At 44.9% G+C, this 20,883-nt stretch overlaps 1 protein-coding gene across 3 annotated transcripts; it reads left to right on the forward strand.

Annotated features, from left to right (window-relative positions):
- Window positions 1-9,511: 9,511 nt before the first annotated feature.
- On the forward strand, window positions 9,512-20,629 carry LOC122642592 (zinc finger A20 and AN1 domain-containing stress-associated protein 8-like). Of its 3 annotated transcripts, none has more exons than XM_043836106.1 (3): window positions 9,512-9,586; window positions 9,729-9,803; window positions 19,748-20,629. In XM_043836106.1, exon 3 carries the CDS (start codon window positions 19,761-19,763, stop codon window positions 20,271-20,273), a length of 513 nt encoding a protein of 170 aa, XP_043692041.1. In that variant the 5' UTR covers window positions 9,512-9,586; window positions 9,729-9,803; window positions 19,748-19,760; the 3' UTR covers window positions 20,274-20,629. The 3 variants fall into 3 exon arrangements, with proteins under 3 accessions (XP_043692041.1, XP_043692042.1, XP_043692040.1); XM_043836107.1 differs by having other exon boundaries at window positions 9,517-9,586; window positions 9,725-9,803; XM_043836105.1 differs by lacking the exon at window positions 9,512-9,586 and having other exon boundaries at window positions 9,617-9,803.
- The last annotated feature ends 254 nt before the right edge of the window (window positions 20,630-20,883 follow it).

Consider the following 20,883-nt stretch of genomic DNA (forward strand, 5'->3'; position numbering starts at 1 on the left):
ACCATGGATGTTATCACTTTGCTCGCTGCGTGCTCAAGGGGCCCTATGCCTCTGTGGAGTTTCTCACGGGGATCACTAGCCACGTGAAGTATTGGAGGGATCGCTTCTTTTTTGCCACGGTCCCCCGATGCCCACTACGGACTGTTAGGGAAGTTATTGACCTCAAGAGGGTCAATCAGGGGCTTGAGCTGAGTGATTTTGAGGGTGACTCCCTCAAGCTGTGCCTGGGTCGTGATCCGTTCCACGTCCAGGAGTTGGACTCGGAGGCCTTCTTGTCTCTCTGGAAGCTGAGTCCTGGTAAGAGCACTGTCTTTTGTACTTGATTGGCATGTTGGTATTTGAATGTATATGTCATCTGATTGATTGGGCGGTCTATGCAGTGGATACGCGTCCGGACTTCAGTTTGCTCCGTGGCAATCTGCGGAGGAAGGCCGATTCTTAGGGTGATCCATCTGTTGGAGTGACCGATGTTGGTGGTGCTTCTGCGCCTGTGGTAGTTGGAGCGAAGCGAAAGGGTGGACCAGGACATGCCCACATGACGAGCTCTGGTGTACGTGTCCTCCTTCCCCGTACTTCTCCTGATGATGATGGCATTTCGGGCTCTGTGCCTCAGCCTCCCTCTGTCGCTCCTTCTGGGTCTTCTGTATTGCCCCTCTCCAAGGGGAAAGGTGTGAGTTCCTCTGATGGTACTACCACTGATCTTCCCACGCTGGATGAGTCCCTGGTGATCACCTTGGGCGTGCCGGAGGGCTCGACCTTGGCCGGAGCCGATGTGTCGCGGGAGTGGGTGGACAGGGGTAGGCTCCCTACCGCAAGGGTGGCCTTGCAGAGGCTTAGCGATGCTTGTCTGGCCCAGACTCTCTACCATGATATGGCTTCGGTGAGTTATCCCTTTTTTGTCTCGTCATGTTCATTGCTTCATTTATTCTTAGATTGTTTTATCGCTTGCCATGTTGATTGTAGGTTCATCATCGTGTTGCCGAGGCGGTGCTTCGCTTGGAGGGTCACGCTTCTTGTGAGGTGTAGATACAGCACACCCTGCGTGACGTGGAGAGGGAGCTCCAGGGATAGATCGATGCCCGTGAGAGGGCCGAGGCCGACGTGCAGAGGGCATCGGGGGAGCTCGCGGTGGCGTCTGAGAAGCTCCTGGAGGTGTCTGAGGAGCTACGTGCGACCTCTGCTGGTGCGGCCTAGAGCTCGGCTAGGGTTCTTGCCTTGGATGAGGAGCTTCATTCGTTGAGGGGAAGGCATGAGGCGGAGCTGGCATCTGCAGGGGAGCGAGCTGTGACTGAGTTCCAGGCGTCCTCTACGTTCTCGATGCTGTATCAGGCGCAGCTTTAGCCCGCCTATGAGGGAGGGGTCCGGGACTTAGCCGCTTGTGTCCTGGAGGTGACCCCCAATTATGACTTCTCTGTCTAGGGGTTCTCTGAGTTTGCTGCGGTGCTTTCGGGTGTATCTGTGGTGGAGAGCGTTCCAGTGTCAGAGGTGGAGGCTGCCCTACCTGAGGGGGGTGCTGCTGCGCGTCTTCTTGAGGTGGACATGATGTCTTCTGCGGGTCGGAGGTGACCCACCACCGTGGTCCCTTGACCCTACGGCCGATCCTGTAGACGTCTCAACCTTTTTCCTTTTTTGAACTTGAGTTGTAACTACTATGACTTTTCTATGTGATCGCTTTTGCTTCTCTTTGATTGCATTGTCTCCTGGTGATTGTTTGCGCGTTGATGCTCTCTGACCCTTGATAATCATGGGATTTTGGTAGTGGCGTCGTGCCTTGGTGATCCTCGGACCTTGGTGGGTTAACGCCTTAGGTGTAAAGCCTCAGTGTTGGCATGACGCCTTAGGCCTACAACCTCAGTGGTGGCATGACGCCTTAGGCCTACAACCTCAGTGGTGGCATAACGCCTTAGGCATGAAGCCTCAGTGGGGGCATGACGCCTTAGGCATGAAGCCTCAGTGGTGGCATGACGCCTTAGGCATGAAGCCTCAGTGGTGGCATGTTGCCTTAGGCATAAAGCCTCAGTGTTGGCATGTTGCCTTAGGCGTGAAGCCTCAGTGGTGGCATGACGCCTTAGGCATGAAGCCTCAGTGTTGGCATGTTGCCTTAGGCATAAAGGCTCAGTGTTGGTATGTTGCCTTAGGCATAAAGCCTCAGTGGTGGCATGACGCCTTAGGCATGAAGCCTCAGTGGTGGCATGACGTCTTAGGCATGAAGCCTCAGTGTTGGCATGTTGCCTTAGGCATAAAGCCTCAGTGTTGGCATGTTGCCTTAGGCATAAAGCCTCAGTGTTTGCATGTTGCCTTAGGCATAAAGCCTCAGTGTTGGCATGTTGCCTTAGGCATAAAGCCTCTGGGGTGGCGTCACGCCTTGATGTAGTGGCAGTGATTCGATTGAGTGGTAGAAGAAGACAAGTATTCCTGAAACATCTCTTTGTTTTGAATGAAATTCAAATTGACCGTGAAACAGTGATGTCGTCTACTGCTACTGCTGCTATTATCACTACCACTACTGCTACTCTTGATGGCTACTCTTGATGGAGCTATTTGTTTCTACTGGTAATACTTCTGCAGATGTTCTGAGTTCCAGGTACGGTCTACCTTCTTGTCCCCTAGAGTCTTCAAGCGGTAGGTCCCTGGACGTATCTGCTTGGAGACTATGTAGGGTCCTTCCCAGTTGGGTGACAGCTTCCCTGCCTTCTGTGGCTGTGATGCACTTGCCCTCCGTAGGACTAAATCTCCCTGGTGGAATAGCCTTTCCTTGACCCTGGCATTATAGTACCTGGCAGTACGTTGCTGGTAGGCGACGTTCCTTAATCGTGCTCTCTCACAGACCTCATCTATAAAGTCTAGGTTCGCGCATAGTCCGTCGATATAGGTACATTCGTTGAAGTGCAAAACCCTATGGGACATGGCGCAGACCTCTACTGGTGCCAATGCTTCAGTGCCATATACTAGGCGGAATGGGCTCTCTCCTGTGGGTGTCCTTATTGTAGTTCGGTATGCCCACAGGACGCTTGGTAGCTCTTCGACCGAGTTTCCTTTGGCCCCTCTAGCCTTTTCTTGACTCCTTCCAATAGTGTTCTGTTGGTGACCTCCACCTGACCATTGGCCTGTGGGTATGCTACCGACACAGGCCGATAGTCGATGTTGTAGCTGTGACAGAATGCTTGGAATTTGGGGTTGTTGAATTGTTTGCCGTTGTCCGAGACGAGGATCCGTGGTACCCGAAACTGTAGATGACGCTCGCCGCAGACGAACTTCTCCATCTCTGCCTCTCGTTATCTTGGCCAAGGGTTTAGCTTCGACCCACTTGGTGAAGTAGTCAATCGCGACAACCAGGTACTTTCTGTTTCCCGGTGCTGCGTTGAAGTTGCCTAAGATGTCAAGTCCCCACATGGCAAAAGGTATGGGGTTGAGGATTGATGTCAGCTTGGTGGCGGGTAGATGGGGTACTGGGGCGAACAACTGACATTGCTTGCATTTCTTGGCATATTGGATGGCCTCCTTTTGCATTCGTGGCCAGTATAGTCCCTGGCGGAGGATTTTGTAGGCTAGGGCTCATCCCCCATGTGGCTTCCACATATCCCCTCATAGACTTGGCTAGGGCGTACTTCCGCCCCCTTGGGTCCTAGGCACCGGAGTAGTGGTGCTGTTGCCCCCCGCTTGTACAGTACCCCATCTAGGACGGTGTACTTTATAGCTCTCATCCTGATCTTCCTAGCCTCGGCCTTGTCTTCTGGTAAGACATCGTTCTAGAGGTAGTTGAGTAGAGGGTCCATCCAACTAGGTCCCTCCTCGATTTCGTTAACCTGCTTTTCCTTATACGTTGGCTCATACAGGATCTCAACATAGACTGCGCTAGCCAAATTTTGGAGTTCCTCATTAACTAGCCTGGATAGGGCATCGACGGCGGCGTTCTCATCCCTAGGAACTCGAACCATCTCGAACTTCACAAAATCCTCAATCAATGCTTGAGCACGTGCTAGGTATGATGCCATCCTATCATTTTCGCCTCATACTCTCCATTCACCTGATTCACCATGAGCTGGGAGTCGCTCCGGGTGGATAGGTGTGTGACTTGGATGGCTCTGGCCACCCGGAGTCCAGCTAATAATGCCTCGTATTTTGCTTCATTATTGGATGCTTGGAAGGTGAATCGGAGAGCATATTGGATACGAAATCCCTCGGGGCTAGTTAATATGAGACCAGCGCCGCTTCCCGCCGCATTACTCGACCCGTCCACGAACATGTCCCACGATCCATGATCCTTCTCTTGGGCTCCCTGTTTTTATTCGATCTCGAGGCAGTACACTGCAATGAAATGCAAGAGCCTGGCCTTTGATGGCTGTCCTTGGTTGGAACCTGATGTCATGCTCACTTAACTCCACCACCCATGCTATCAATCGCCCGGAGACGTCTGGCTTGTGCAGTATCTTCTTCAGGGGTGGGTCTGTGAGGACTATGATGGTATGGGCTTGAAAGTATGGTCGTAGCTTCCGGCCGCAATTACCAATGCATAGGCTACCTTCTCGATCCTAGTGTACCTGGTCTCGCATCGATCGAACATGGGCGTAGTAGATGGGCCTTTGGACTTTGTCTTCTTCCAGAGATCTTGCACCGACCGTGACAGGGTGGCGGCAGGTAGAGCTATAACTCTTCGTTAGGTTCAGTCGCCCAGCGTGGTGGGCTCTCTAGGTACTCCTTCAATTCTTCGAACGCCTTCCGGCACTCTTCCGTCCATGTGAAATCTTTAGGGCTTCGGAGGTTCTTCAACGTTTTAAAGAATGGTAAGCACTTATCACCTGATCGTGACACGAACCTGAAAAGGGCAACGACCCTTCCATTCAACCTCTGCACTTCCCTGACCGTCTGAGGAGGTGCCATCTCTTGGATGGTCTTGATCTTGGATGGGTTGGCTTCTATTCCACGGACTGAGACCATGAACCCCAGGAATTTTCTAGACGTTACATCGAAGGCGTACTTTGCAGGATTTAGCTTCATCTGGTTCCTCCTCAGTACTATGAATGCTTCCTCTAGGTCGGTCAGGTGTTGGTTGGCGTGGATGCTTTTCACGAGCATGTCATCCACATATACCTCCATGTTGCGCCCGATCTGCTCCTCGAACATCTTGTTGACCATCCTCTGATAGGTGGCCCCTGCATTCTTTAACCCGAACGGCATGACGTTGTAGCAGTAGTTCTCTTTGGTCGTCCGGAATGCGGTGTAAGACTCATCATCCTCATACATGAGGATCTGGTTGTATCCGGAGTAGGCATCCATGAAACTCAGCATCTCATGGCCGACGGTGGCGTCGATCAGTAGGTCGATCCTGGGCAGTGGGTACTCATCTTTTGGGCATGCCTTGTTCAGGTCGGTATAGTCGACACACATCCTCCACTTCCCACCTGGCTTTGGTACCATGACCACGTTGGCGAGCCAGGTTGGGAACTTCTCCTTTCTGATGAACCCTGATCGGCTTAACTTCTCGACCTCCTCCTTGATTGCTGCTTGTCGGTCGAGGATGAAGTTACGCCGCTTCTGTTGAATGGGCTTCCTGGTTGGGTCGACATGTAGTCGGTGTTTCGCTATAGAACGTGGTATTCCCGGCATGTCAGAGGTCGACCATGCGAAGACATCCATGTTCGCTTGGAGGAGGTGTCCAAGCCCTTCTTTCTGTTCCTTGCTTATCAGCGAGCCGACCTGAACGACCTTGGAGGGGTCGTCCGTGAGGGGCCATGGGATGAGGTCTTCCTGGCCTTCCCCTTCTCTCTGTCAGTTCATCTCTCCGGTCGCGACCATGCTCTCTAGGCAGAGTGCCATTCCACGGGTGTTACCATTGTTCTTTTTCATGAAGGTGGCGTAGCACTCCCTTGCTTTCTTCTGATCTCCTCGGACTTCGCCTACCCCATTCTCGATGGGGAACTTCATCTTCAGGTGAAGTGGTGATATGACTCCTCTAAGGGCTGTCAGTGATGGTCGCCCTAAGAGGCCGTTGAAGGATACCATGGACTTGACTACCATGAAATTCACCATGATGGTTATTTGTTGAGGGTGTACCCCGAAGGTGACGGGTAGCTCTATGGTACCTCTGATGGAGGCGGTGGCACCTGAGAATCCATGGAGATAAGTGGGCTCTGGTTTGAGCTGGTCGTCCCCGAACCCGAACTGTCGATAGGCATCCAAGGAGAGTACGTCAATAGACGCCCCTGTGTCTATCAGTACCCTGTGTATAGGTCGGTTGGCTACCTCCACCTGTACTACCAGGGCATCTTCATGCGGGAAGTTTAGTCCTTCCAGGTCTTCATCCGAGAAGGAGATCACCGCCTCGGTCCTGGCTATCTTGCTTGGCTTCTTTGCCACTCCCACTAACCTGGCATGAGCTTTAGCTTTTCTGGTGGACTCTTGCCCCGGTCCTCCAAGTATGGTGAGGATAGGAGGTCCCTTGGTGCCACTAGGTTCTATTGCATCTCTCGGCTCTTACGGGCGGTCTCTCTCTCGTCTGTTCTTCTTTCTTCTTGTCTCGATTCCACTCTGTCTCCGTCGTGACCTCTATCTCCTTGGCCTGAGCGGTTGTCACGTCTCCCCTTCACATACTTGTTCAAGCTTCCTGCTCTTACTAGTTGTTCTATCTCTCTCTTCAATTGATAGCACTCCTTTGTGTCGTGTCCATTCTCTTTGTGGAAGAGATAATATTTATTAGGGTTTCGCTTCTCTGGTCCTGCTAGCATGGGTCGTGGCCAATGGAGTAGGTCAAGGTCCTGGATCTGTATGAGTATCTGAGACCTGGTGGTGTTCAGTGGTGTGAACTTAGGGGTGCTTGCCCTCTCACTTCTCTCGGGGCGGCAGTCGCTCTTCTCTTGTCGACGCTCTGTCCTCGACCTCTTACTCTCTTTGCGGTCATCAGGTGCTGACCTCTTGTTGTTCTGTGGCTTGGCCTCGATTATTTTCGTTCTAACTTGTAGTACCTCGGCCATATTTGCAAACTCGTTGCACCGCTCCAGGAGCTCTTTCATAGTCCTGGTCTCATGACGTGCCAGGTCCTTGATCAAGTCCAGGTCCCTAATACCTCCTGCTAGGGCTGCATGTTGTGTCTGGTCATCCAAGTCTCGAACCTCCAGGGACTCCTTGGTAAACCTGGTAACGTATTCCCTGAGAGATTCCCCAGGGTTCTGTACCACGTTCAGTAGATTGACGGTGGTCTTCTTCTGCTTGATGCTGCTTTGGAAATGAGTGACGAACTGTTCGCATAGCTCTGCGAATGAGCATATAGATCTCGATCGTAGCCTGGAGAACCATGATGTGGCTGCTCCCTTGAGGGATGCAGGGAATGCCCGACAGGAGACCACATCTGACCCACCATACAGCGTCATCATGCCATTAAAGTAGTTGATGTGGTCATTAGGGTCAGTGGTACCACTGTAGAGTTCAAAGGTGGGTAGTTGAAACCTGGAAGGTAGTGTGGCTGACATGATCTCTGCCGAGAATGGGTGTTGTCCAGGTATGGAATGTGTCTCGCCTTTGGTCTGCTTCTTCAACCCTTCCAGCTTCTCATCCAGGTCACGGAGTCTTTGATCGAGCTCCTCGTCCCGTGTCTGTCCCTCACGCCTGGCCGGACGTTCGCTGCGACCCCGTTCATGCTCTCTCCTGGATGTCCCCTCCCGCCTTGAGTGTTGGCAGGATGGTGAATGGTCACGCCGTGATGAACCCTGTCGTGAAGGTGAGGGGCTTTATTCTCTGTAGGTCCGGCTTCGTCGTGGTATGTGACCTTCTTCAAGTCGTCCGTCGAACACAGACCTCATGACCGATCTCTGCGGGCTAGACACCCTCGCCCTGGGTGTTGGCGTCCTCCCACGTTCTGACTGTGGCGACAGGTCTCTTGTTCTCCTGGGATGCTGGGAAGGCTCCCCCTGCTGCGGAGTGGGGGTTACCCGTTGCGCAAGTCTCTCTGATCTCACGCCCCTGGGAGATGATCTCCTAGGGTTCGGCTCTTGTCGAGGTACGGATTCCACCCTTACTGATGGTGAAGTCCTTCGACGGTGAGACATCGCACGCTGCGTCAAGTATTCTCGAAAGAGTCGTTGTTCATCGAGGATCTGTCGTTGCAGGTCGTTGATCTGACCCACAGTGGCTGGAGCATTGGGGTCAGGTATCACCTCCACCACCACATCGTCTGCCTCGTCATTGTTGGGCTCGTCGACCACGAACTGGTCATTAAGGGGGATCTCTTCCTCCAGAGGGACATGGTCCTGGTCGTTGGCTCTGCGGCGAGAGCACTCTAGGGGTGGTGATCCATTCCTTGCTCCGTTGTTGGTGGTGGTAGTCTTCCTTCGAGCCATTGAATGAATATGGAAGCGAGCTAGTAGTCTGTAATGGCTAGCGTCGTTCCACGCAGGCGGCGCCAATCATTGCGTCAAGAAATCGTCGAGCGGTCTGCGAGTGCCGTCACCTGCAAGTGGACCAAGGGGTCACAGAGAGAACCGGTGTGGTTCGGGCCTAGGGCTCTTCGATGCCAAAGTTAGATCTCCTGGAGCAAATAGATGAATAGTGATTATTCAATATGAGTTTAGATGTCCCCTGATGGGGTTGTGTACCTTGCCTTTTATAGTAGTGTATGGCGGTGTGGAGAGTCCTAGTTTGATGGCGATTGTGCTGTTGAGTGGATATAGGCCCTAGGTAATGGGGCTCTATCCTGATTGACCATCTCCCCGCGGGAGGGAGTGTCCTAGTGGTATCAAGATCCTTGGTGGATAGATACCCGCGTGTGGTGATAACGTCCTTGGTGCTTGAATCCGTCTGGGTGACGTGACTTCTAAGCGGTGGCCTAGAGTCCTGGTGGTGACATGAGTCTGTAGCGATACGATCGGGTCATAGGTGAGTAGCCCCCACCTCACGTCTGTGCCCACGATGCTGTGCCTGGGTGCAGGCCGCGCCTGGGTGTGTGGCCGTGCCTAGGTGAGGCCGCGCCCAGGTGCTTGGTCCCTGGTTCATTCCCCTTGGTTATGGAGCGGGTCGCCTGTGACACGTGGCGGCCACTGATTGGCCCGGTGAATATTGGATGTATCAGTAAGGATTTAGAAGGTTTCATCCATCTTCTCAGCGGCACATAATCGTTTCTGTTCCGACCACAGGTGATGGTCACCGGAGATGGAGCCGCAGATGATTGTCGTCGGAGCTGGAATTGGCATAGGTGATGATGGTCACCCAAGATCGCAATATCAGAGTTCTCCAATGGAATGAAGAGGGAAGAAGAGGAAATGAGAGGTTTTTATTTAAATAACTAAGGGGGCTAAAATGGACATTTCAACTTTAGATGCTAACTGCGCTTAACTTAAGGGGGAGGTTTATATTTTAATACTTTTTAGGGTGATAAACTTATAGGGAATCTATGAAATTTTCCAAAAAAAAAAGAAAAAAGAAAAAAAAAGAGAAGAGAGCATATAACACGACACGTCTTTACCTCTCCTTCCACCCACGCACCCACCACCCACCCCTCGGCATTTTTTCTCTTTTTCTCCTCTGCGCCTTTATATCTGTCTCTTGCTCGTCTGCTTCGGATTTTGCTTCATTTCCGATCGCCTTGTGGCTTAGGGTTAGGGTTTTGTTCTGCTCTATATCATTCATTATTTTTGGTTGGATTTTTATTTTATTCCTTTTCCAATTTACGGATTCGACAGAGGCTTCGTTGGCTTCGTTCGTTCGACTGAATTGCAGTTTGTTCTGATGAAGGCAGGAATAATCTACTGCGGTTGAGATTTCAATTTGGGCCGAGGAAACTGTGACAAATAGCTTTTATATTCGGCAAACAGGTAAGGAGTTTCGCGTTATATTTGTGTGTTTAAGGTTTTATTTTCGCCTTTCCGTTTGCAGGATTTTCCTTTTTTTTTTTTTTTTTTTTTTAATTTTTTATCGGATATGAGCGTTCGTAGTTTATTTTCTTAACCAAGTATGTTTTTTTTTTTCCTGACGGGTGGCGTTTAAAGTTCACATCATGCGTGCATAAATGGGGAAATCGAATTGAATACCTGTATTATTGTTCCGTTCCGGGAAAAAAAAATCTCCGTTTGAGGGACGGAATTAGGGAGTATAATGTTTGGGTTATCTTGCCTTAGTTTAGAATTCATTGATCCCAGATTACTGGTCTGCAAGAACACGGTGGAACTCTTTGGATGATTGCATTTTTTTTGTTGGGCTTTTGCCAAATTATTTGGGAGGCTCAAAAAATTTCAAAGTTTGGTAATCATTAATGTAGACTGCGTTGATGATTTCATGCTTACTGGTTGTTTCTTATAGCGACATTCTTTGAGGTTTGTTGGTCCTATTATATAGTTTTAGTTCTGCCCGAGCTGAGAGCTAGTTGATCGACAAATGGTAGAAGTTAAGTGGATGAACGGTTTTTGAATTGGTTTTTGGTGTAGAATAGGTTTGGGAAACCTATTAAATTATCCTATCTGAAAGGTAGGAAGGCTGGGAAGGGTATCCACTCATATATCTCAGCATACATGCAGAAATTCTTAATAAGTAAGTACAATCATAAATAAAGAAACAAACAATCATATGTGCAGAATTTCATGCTAAGTATGCAAAGGGACCAACACTTCTTGCATGCAGCTTTTTCCATGTACCCTTTGGAAACCACTCAGCTCAGATCAGATTCTCACCATGACCATGTCTCCCTCATTAAATTCCTGATACATGCGATGAACATCTGCACTAGACTTGTAATATTCATTAGTTATGGTAATCTTTTTCCTTATTTCTGCATTTAGCTCATGAATAAGATGGACAAATGACTACTAGTTTTGAGGGTCTAGCTTCTAATGGCAGGGGAGCGAGGTCTATAGATTTCCTTGGTTGGTAGCCTAAGACTATCTCAAATGCGCTGCTATCAGTAGACCTATTGACTGAACTATTATAAACAAATTCTGCCGTTGGTAAGACGGAATCCCAACTTGACATATGATCTTACACTAGATGATGCAACAAACCCAAAGACTGCGGTTGGCCACTTCAATTTGTCCTTCTGTATGGAGAGAAAAGCAGAAGAAAACTGTAGCTTTGTTCCCAACAATTTTTTTTGGCTATATGTGAAGTATCTGATATTTTGGAACATGGTATAAAGTGCGCCATCTTAGAGAGGTCGATTGCGTGTTGAATAATCCTCATGAGAGGAACTTCATTTGGTAGTTCCTTGGGTATGACATCACTAAACTTAGAGAGTATAGTGGTAACATCTCTCGGGATCTCTAATGGAACATCTAGGGAGTGCTCTTTACTTCTTTGGAAACCAGGAAATACATCACTTCTTGATATTTGCATTCGCTCTCAAATTGTTGCTTCTTTAGTATGTGCAAAGGCTTTTTTTTTAACTGGCCCGAGTAGTGTCCACCTTCCCACCTCTTGCTTTCATCTCTCTAGGTTGGAAGGGATTGAATTTGCTCTACCGAAATGTGTTACGTCAAGATTAAACAACCAAGATCTTCCTAATAAAATGGATGGGTAGGAAATCACACCATATAATGTCATGATACTCGGAAAATTGTGAAGAAACTAAGCAACGATGATTAAAAGGTATGGTGGTGTGATCTACCCAAGCAACCTTGTAAGGATGCGGGTGAGGCTCTGGCTTAAGACCTAATGGAGAAATGATAGCCTGAAAGTTAAGCCAATCCATACAAATGGACAGACCAGGCTCATCCTTTTATGTTGAGGTCAGTGTAAGTCTGTCTATGGTATTGAGTCTAGGTGGTAACGATGATTAACATGTATGGTGGTGTGATCTACCCAAGCATCCTTGTAAGGATGCAGGTGAGGCTACGGCTTAAGACCTAATCGAGAAATGATAGCCTGAGAGTTAAGCTCAATGCATACAAATGGACAGACCAGGCGCATCCTTTTATGTTGAGGTCAGTGTAACTCTGTCTATGATATTGAGTCTAGGTGGTGTTGAAGCTGGCTCATTCATGGTAGTCATCTTAGAGCTATGAGTCGAAAAAATGTTCACCAACTCTTCCATAGTTATCTTGTTCATATGTAGATAAAGCTTTTGAATTGAAGTTTCAATCAAAACATTAAATGAAAGTGTTTTGTCTCCTCCCTAAGGTAGATTGCCTATCAGTTGACTGACCAATACAATGGACTATTCTACCTAGGTGCGTTCTTGACCTAACTTGGTATTCTTTTTAGTCGGAGAAGACTGGCTACTTATGGTAAGTTAAGAGGATAGCATAAGATAAGCAACGAAAGCAGAGTAGGCAGCGAAAGAAGGCATCTCCTTATTCACTAGACTTTCAGTACATATCGGTCATATAGAACACCAACACATAGAAAAAGAGCTGGAGGAACCGGTCCATGACTTGACATCAGTGGAATGCTACCTCCAATTCCCTGTATTTTCGATAGAGCCAAAGATTCCCCCCACGGATCGGAGTATGCTGATTACCCCCGAACTATACAAGATAGTTACCACCTATCATATGACTTTCTAACTTCACTTCTTTTTCTGGTCGTTCCATTCTGTTGGATCGATGGTAGTTCTGGAGATCTGTGACCCGTTCACTTGACTCATAATCATCCGATCTACAATCGTCAAATCGATTGGTCAGAAACTGGCCTCCATGAGCTTATTTTCTTTTCCTATTCAAATAAATTCTAAAAAGACGTTTAAGCATGCCAAAATCTCTTTACCAAGAATCTAAGGTTTCTGTTTCAGTTATGGAATCGAACAAAACCACATTCATACAACTCCCATTGCCTCTGATAACCTTACAATTTTTATCCCCACCCTTATTGTAAGTGTGGAAGATATCTGTTCTTTGCCAATCATCCTCAATCTTTGGTTGAGTGAACATACACCTCACAACATTCATGTGGGTTGTCATCTCTCCAAACTCTTGGGCCTCTTCATCATTGACCCCTTCTTCATGAATATGCACACCTTCTTCTTTAGCATGTTCCTGACTCTTCTTCACTATCATCGGTTCTAGTGCAGAGATTATAGGTAGGGCACTGATAGTCATAATGCCCAGCATCATCACCACGATAGCACACAGGTTCGTTACTGCCCTTAGAACTCTTTGTAGCAGGTCTTTTTTGTTTGGAATCTTAAGATGTGAAATGGGAAGGATTACTTCCTCCAAATACATGGGGCAAAATGGACAGACTAAGACTCTCTTTGGTATCATTTATGTTTTTTTTTATGGCTTATTTTTTAAAAAATCATTAATGAAAACCATTTGGTGATCATTAGATATAATAGAGTATAGAATGATAAACCGTTTGGTAACTACCTATCTGTAAATAATTTTAATTGGTGGGTGAAGGGATTCCCCTTTCAATCATTTTCCTCCCCATATTATATTATAATTATAATATAATATATATACAATATAATATTAAATATAATAATATATTATGTATTATATTATTCATAATTTGTAATATATATATATATATATATATATATATATATATATAATATTAGGGGAAAGGCTCTCTGAGCCTAAGGCGTACAGTGCACCTCACATTTATTTTTATTTTTTATTGTTTTTTCTCTCCTTGAATATATGAATGAACAATGTTTATGTGAGGGTAGAGAGTACCCTGCTTGCTCAGAGAGCCCTCGCCCATTATTAAATTCTATAATATATTAATGGGGAAGAGAACGCTGCTTGGTTGCGTGGCCCTTGCACCAGCGCAAAGTCCAATGAGAGGGCGCACTCAGGCATCCAGCATGGGTGGTCATTTTGCCACCCCCTGTGTCTGGGCGTAGGGGCATGACCAAGCAATGTTCTTTTTCCTATAATAATATATTATGTATTATATTATTCGTAATGTATGATATAATATATATAACAAAAGCTTTCCTTTTTATATAGGGCATGAGATCGCTTCTTGGTTGCTTGATCTCTACACTAGCATCTGGGACAATGGGAGAGCATCCTTGGGTATTTACTCAGGGGAAGGGATGTCACGGTGCTCTGTGAGAGGGCGTAGGGGGCACCACCAAGCAGGGATCTTTTTCCTTATTATATAATACAACAACAACAACAACAACTACTCAGCCTTATCCCAACTAAATGGGGTCGCTACATGGATCCTTGCCCTCCAATCAGCTCTATTCAAGGTCATACTTGATACAAGGCCTAAGCTATGCATGTCTTTCCTCACCACTTCTCCTAAGGTCATTGATGTATTTAGACTGTATACCAAATAGTACAGAAGCAGGTGTAGGGATTCCCCTACAGCAGCAGCACTGTAGGTGTAGGGATTACCCTACACCAGGAGTAAAAATCATGGGCTGATGTTCGGTTTTATTTTTATTATTAGACTTTTATTTAGTTTCCTATTTATGTTTGAGTTGTACTTTGAATTCGGAATCCTTGTATTGTTGGGAACCCTAGTTAGATTCTAGTTTCTATTTTTTTCTCAGCCATTAGGCTATATAAACATTGTAATCAGCTCTTGAGAGCCCATGATTGAATGAATACAGAATTTGTTTTGAGCAACTGTTGAAATCCTGGGAGGATAGGTAAGAGGCTTAGGGTGAGATATCCATTCCCTTCTTTCAGTTTTAGGTTTCAAGCCCTAAATCTGCCCAATCGATTTCAAGAGTTCTACAGCTGCTGGGATTTTTCTTCTGAGTTATTCTCATCAATATTTTGGAGCTACATTTATCATATCATTGCTGCCAAGGCCCATCTTCATCAGCCAAACCAGCAGGAACAACCCTACCATCGATCCAAGAGAATCTAATGTTTCCCAAAATCCTAAAGGCTGTTCGATCTCTGTTTTCTTCCTATTCTGATCGTGCTCTTCTATTTGGGGATTCATTCTACTGTTAAAGAAGATTAATCAGCCGTATTTGCAGCTTCAACAGCTTACTAATTTGTGGGATTATATATATTACTTCTCTTGTTCACTTATAGTTACCAATTTGAGATCCCATCGTTCTTTTTCTTGTTCACTGGAGATTTCCAATATGATCCTAGCTGGGATTAGACTTATTCTGGTTCTAGTCTTACATTAGTCATTTTCTGGTTCTTTTAGTACATTCAATCTGGATCAAGTCACTCCTCCGGACTGGAGCATCCCAAGGCCTCCGTTGAACATGACCATGCTACCTCAAACGACTTTCTCAGAGCTTATCTTGAATCGGGGCTGCTCCCAAATCAGCTCTTATATGATCATTCCTTATTTTATCCTTCCTAGTTTTGCTTCACATCCATCCCAACCTCCTCATCTCTGTTACACGTAGTTTATTTATATGACGCTTCTTAACTGCCCAACATTCCATACCATACATCATAGCCGGTTGTATGACTGTCCTATAAAATTTTCCTTAAAGGACTGGCTTAACCCAATCCTTGACTAATAAGAATATCCTAAATGGACTACGTAAGTGAAAGAATAAAAAAAGGGACTCAAAATGGGACTCTAACTAAACTAATGAAGTAAATCCCGTTTTCCTATTTTCTATCCATATTTAGGCTTATTAAATTGGCCAATTACAAAATAAACACATAGAATCAAAAGGCCCATTGCATACATAACCCACCCCAAGGCTTATTTCCACTAAAATAAGCCTTCTTAGTGACTTATTTGCATCAAAATCATTTCCTATTCTTTTTCGTCCTCATCATAATGATGATGTGGAACTCTTGAAGGGTGGGGAAACCTATTCTGTCTAAAGAGCTCTCTACGTGCAAATTGACGTGGTTGATCATTTGGAGCTTCACTCCTTTGATCCATCCAGTCTTTCAATATTGTCATGCTGCATGTCATTTTTCCTCAACTTCGGTGTCCCTAAACAAATGCCCCTTGGGCTGCCTGGCAGCCTCAAGAGCTCTCACATGTATCTTGGGCCTCAAATAGGTTACAGAACTCATCCAACTTGGCATTAATTCTAGCCAACTGTTTAGCTAGAATATTTGAATTCATTGGTCCTATTTAGGAGTGTGGTTGGTATTGGGCTCCACTACTTGTTGACATATGACAAATAGGAAAAGCTTTAAGGAGACACAAAGGGCTGGAACCATGCTTTGATACCAAATTTGGTGTAGGACAGGTCTGGGAAACCTAGAAAATTATCCTAACTGAAAGGCAGGAAGGATGGTGATGTAAATTGGCTGTCTAAAACCAGCCACAGGTGTAGGGATTCTTCCCCTACATCAGCACTAAATCATAGGATTAGGTTTAGAGTTTATTTAATTTTTATTTAGTCTGTTATTTGGAGTTGTAATCCTAATTGGAATTTAGCTTTGAATCCTAGTTGGGAATCCAAGTTTTAGTTTGAATCCTAGTTCTAACTTTGTTATTTGGAGTTTGATTTTTAGTTGCTCAGTGCAGCCATTGTGGCTATAAAATAAATTTGTAATTGCTCAGTTGAGCCTACGATTGAATGTATACAAAGTTTGCTTATAGGCTTGAAGAATTCCACAAGCCCCAGTTCTGCCCCAACCAATCTCTTGAAGAATCATTCTAGTTGCTGGAAATTCTCTGCAAGGTTTAAGAATACTTTCACAGATCTGATACTTAGTTTCTGTCATTCAAGAAAGCCATTCAATCATTGTTGGAAGAAGGATCAGTCCACAACATTGTTTGAATTCTGGGTTTCCTCCATTGAAGCTCGATCTGCTTGTTCTTCAAGCTACTGTTGCTACAACTTCTATTTCAATCTTTAAGTTATTGGATCTTATTTGGAGCACAGCCTGCAATCTTCATCTTCTCTTTTATTCCAAGTCTGACCTCTTATTGGTGACTGGTTTGTCTGAAACCCCTAGTTTCTATTTTTATTCTTCTACTTTCTAGTTCTGTGATTCCACCATAACTTTGCATCAGACCCTCAGAACCGGCCAACTCAAACTTGGGTCGAATATTCCTCACTTCCATTGGGAAACTCGATTCTGGTTGTAGCCTTAACAGACCAGCCTAAACCCTAGATTCTCACTTCCCTCTTTTCAAAAGCCCAAAACCCCAACTCTAACTTGCTGCCAACTCAATTCAGCACACTTCTCCCCATTAAAACTTAACGTAACCTTCACTGATAGACTCCCGTATATCAACTTAGCTTAACCCTATCATCAAACCCTAACCCTAATTTGACCAAAAATCCCAATTTTGGCCTACCTGATTTACCAGTTCATAGCAGATCCTGGTTATTGGCTCCTAGTTGGATTATCTACCAATCTAGGACTACATTAGATGGGAGGGTATCCACTCATATATCTGAGCATACATGCTGAAATTCTTAACAAGTACAACCATAAATAAAGAAGCAAACAAATCATGTGTGCAGAATTTCATGTCATGTATGCAAAGAGATGGTAGAATTTCATGTGTGCAGAATTTTATTTCATGTCACAAACATGATAGATCAGTACATTCCTTTGTTGCCCCATGGGTTAGAATACTGTGAATAAGTGCTGAATCACTAACTAACTCCACAGAATGTGTCTTCAAAGCCTCCTTGTTGGTAGGGTATTTGGGAGCTGAAGTTGAGACAAAAATTGGAAAAATTGGGACTGATACAAGAGCTGGTAAGAACTTTAGAAATATCCAGAGTCTAGGCAAGAAGGGAAAATTGGGTTTCTTCGAGATTTGGCCAAGGAGGGAATTTGGGATACCACATTTTTCATCACAATCAGTCCATTTCTATCCAACATGTATGATTTTTCATTTTGGGGTTTATGCACTGTAGTTGAAAGAACAATGGAAGGCTGTACATTATGACTCTCCCCAGACCCTGCAGTGGTGGGAGCCTTGTGTACTGGGTATGCGCTTGTAGTTGAAAGAACAAGTGGAAGGCTCTTAAGAAATGATAATGGAGGTTGGGAGAAATATGATGGAACAAACAAAATTGGATTTGGGGAATCGAACAGGATGGTCTGCTGTAGATATAGAGAGTTTCAAAGAGTGGATTTGTATTTTGGCTTTACACCACCTTGGATTCACTCATGCTGCAGAAAAAGAGAGTAATCTCACAAGTTTCAAATACTTTCATTCATTCATTGTCTTTCCATAATGAGTACAAAGGGCCCCATAACATTACACAATAATAAAAACAGTTATTTCCTAAAATAACTACTCAGATAACTACAACATAATAACAACACAACAACAAAATAAGATAATAGTTTGCGCCAAATAAAAGTACAACAAAATAATAAAAAGAACTATAAATAAGACTAGTTATCTAGCCACAATGAAGTGACATGCGACTGCATGTGTATGTGTCTCCTCTGATAAGTCTTAAATCCTTGAGTGATGTCCTCGTCAGTTTTGCTTAGGTATTTTGATCTTAGTGGAAATGAAAATATATGTTCATTCAATCGTCACCCTGGGCTTCCCCCTCCTTATTTTGAGAATTTTTTTTGTTTTTTTTGTTTTTTTTGGGGGGGGGGGGGGGAGAGGGGGTGGTTGTTGGGGGCTTTGCATTATCTGGTTATTGTAGACACAAGTTGGCGTTTGGTGATGGGGTTTAGACCCGCCTAACAAGTAGGTTTCAGAAAACCTCTAAAACCAGGATCACGTGTCACGTGCAAGGATTTAACTGTGCAGATTTCAAGGAAACTCAATAGAATGAAATCAGAAACTCAGCTGTGAACAAAATTGTGAATAGATGTGAACCACAAGTACAAAAATAACATACTAAATGATCAAATTAATCTGAGAGTCAGATTTAAAGTACTGACAGTGTTTCAATTCTGCAGGAAACCTTAAAACAGGAACAACTTCAGTAATGAGAAACTTTAATAAAATCAGATCAGATGTGCTCTAAATTCTCAGAAGTAGAAGCTAATCCAACGGTTGGATTCTGATATCTGAGAGTTTTTCAATCAAACAAGGTACCTCAAAACAGAATCTCGGAAACAGAAATGGAGATAATTAAATAACTTCACAACCAATGATCAGATTATCATCAAGAACTGGCCGAGTGATCTAAGTAATGAACAGAAAACAATATCAGAAAATCAAGTTGATCCAAGGTTAGAAATTCAATACTGAAGAATCCTAGTTCAGGGATATTAATCCCGTAGCTCAACAACTCCAAAACTTATAAGATTGTATACATATACATGTGCATCTTGTTGTCACTAAGTAGATGAACTAAGAGGTTGTAACCCCACTTTCTCGCCCTGTCTCATTTCCTAAAGGTTATTTAATGCAGGGGTAATCTAATCATTTCACACGGACAATGACAGCTTTTGAAAATGATATCACGATAAGTCACTTTCAACTTATTTTGAAAACTTATTTTTACCCATGAGTAAAATAACTTTTGGGAATAAGACAAGGGGTAAAAAACCCCTTATAGATAAAACCAACCTTGGTTACAACAAATTTTCCCATATATATATATAGGCTTTTAATTTAAATTTCCTAAACTGACATATAAAAGGGCTCTTAGTCATTCTATTATGCTGACTTAAGGAAATATACTCAAAACAGAACTCTTAAAGGCTATTAATTATCCTAATCCAACTCAAAACACTTAACTATTAATCCAGTGCTCTAACTTTACCCCACTTATGGTTTATAAAAATTACAATAAAAAAATTAAAAATAACAAATCCAAGACCCAAGACGCATAGAACACAACCATGGGCCAAAATAAAGTGTTTTGAGGTCCAATTGGCCTTGATTGGACACCCTTAGCTGCATCATCTTGTCTGTGCTTGTTTTTGCTGGGGTGGAGCTGGCACGTTCTTCATTACATTCTGTTGATAGAGATTATGTGTTGACTTTGGTGCAGGCGAGTGGAGAATATGGAGCACGAGGAGACAGGATGCCAGGCTCCAGAGGGTCCTATTCTTTGTGTCAACAACTGTGGCTTCTTCGGAAGTGCAGCCACCATGAATATGTGTTCCAAGTGCCACAAGGACTGGGTTTGGAAGCAGGAACAGGCTAAACTCGCAGCTTCATCCATTGGGAATATTGTGAACGGAAGCACTAGCAGTAATGGGAAGGAGCCTGTTGTTGCTGGTAATGTGGATGTTCCTGTTGCTTCAGTAGAGCCTAAGATCATATCAACACAGGTGTCTTGTGCTTCAGCCTCAAGTGAGGGTGAGGTGAAGGCGAAAGAGAGTCCGAATAGATGCAGCACCTGTAGGAAGCGCGTGGGCTTAACAGGGTTCAATTGTCGGTGTGGAAACCTTTTCTGTGTCATCCATCGCTACTCTGACAAACACAACTGCCCCTTTGATTACCGAACTGCTGCTCGGGATGCTATATCTAAAGCCAACCCAGTTGTCAAGGCAGAAAAGCTTGACAAGATCTAAGAAGTTTCCGAGTAAAGATTCATGTGCTGCAATATATTGCTTCTCTCTTTCCCATGCGTCTTACATTATGTTGGCTGCTATTCTCTGCAGGTGTCCATTGTTGGTATAAATGATTAGAGGCATCATAGTTAGGGCATCTTTGGAGTCTGAACTCTATATTCCTTGCTGATTGGGTGAGGATTTCTTTGTTGGCTCCAGTGTGTTACTCTTCATTTGTGCTGGTTTGATGGACATCATTGTGGCTTATAACTTGGTTAGCATTGTAATTTGTGGTCCTGGTTCACCTAACATATCACTCTGGTGCTACTTCCATAATGTACATACAATACTGCAAGGATATAATTGTTATCTGTGCAGTCTTGTTTGTTTGGGACTCTGAACCTAGACTTGTAGGTAGTTTTGAATTCCTTCTTAAGGTGGGAAAGTGCTTGCCTAGAATCAGAACCTGTATCTTTAAGTGTTATTCAAGGCTAGTTTCCATCACTCCTGCTTCTTACAGTCAGATACCCACACAGAGAGGGAGTGGGAGATGTTATTTACGGTTGTCTTCAAGTTTCCTTTTGGGGTTTTTCAAGCCTGCATTTTTGTTTTGTTAATTTGCCTTGTTTTT

This window comes from Telopea speciosissima, chromosome 10 (assembly GCF_018873765.1).
Source record: "Telopea speciosissima isolate NSW1024214 ecotype Mountain lineage chromosome 10, Tspe_v1, whole genome shotgun sequence".
NCBI lineage: Eukaryota > Viridiplantae > Streptophyta > Magnoliopsida > Proteales > Proteaceae > Telopea > Telopea speciosissima.

Excerpts from the sequence above, each read along its gene's own strand:
- LOC122642592 (XM_043836106.1), top strand. The coding sequence starts at position 19,761 with ATGGAGCACGAGGAGACAGGATGCCAGGCTCCAGAGGGTCCTATTCTT.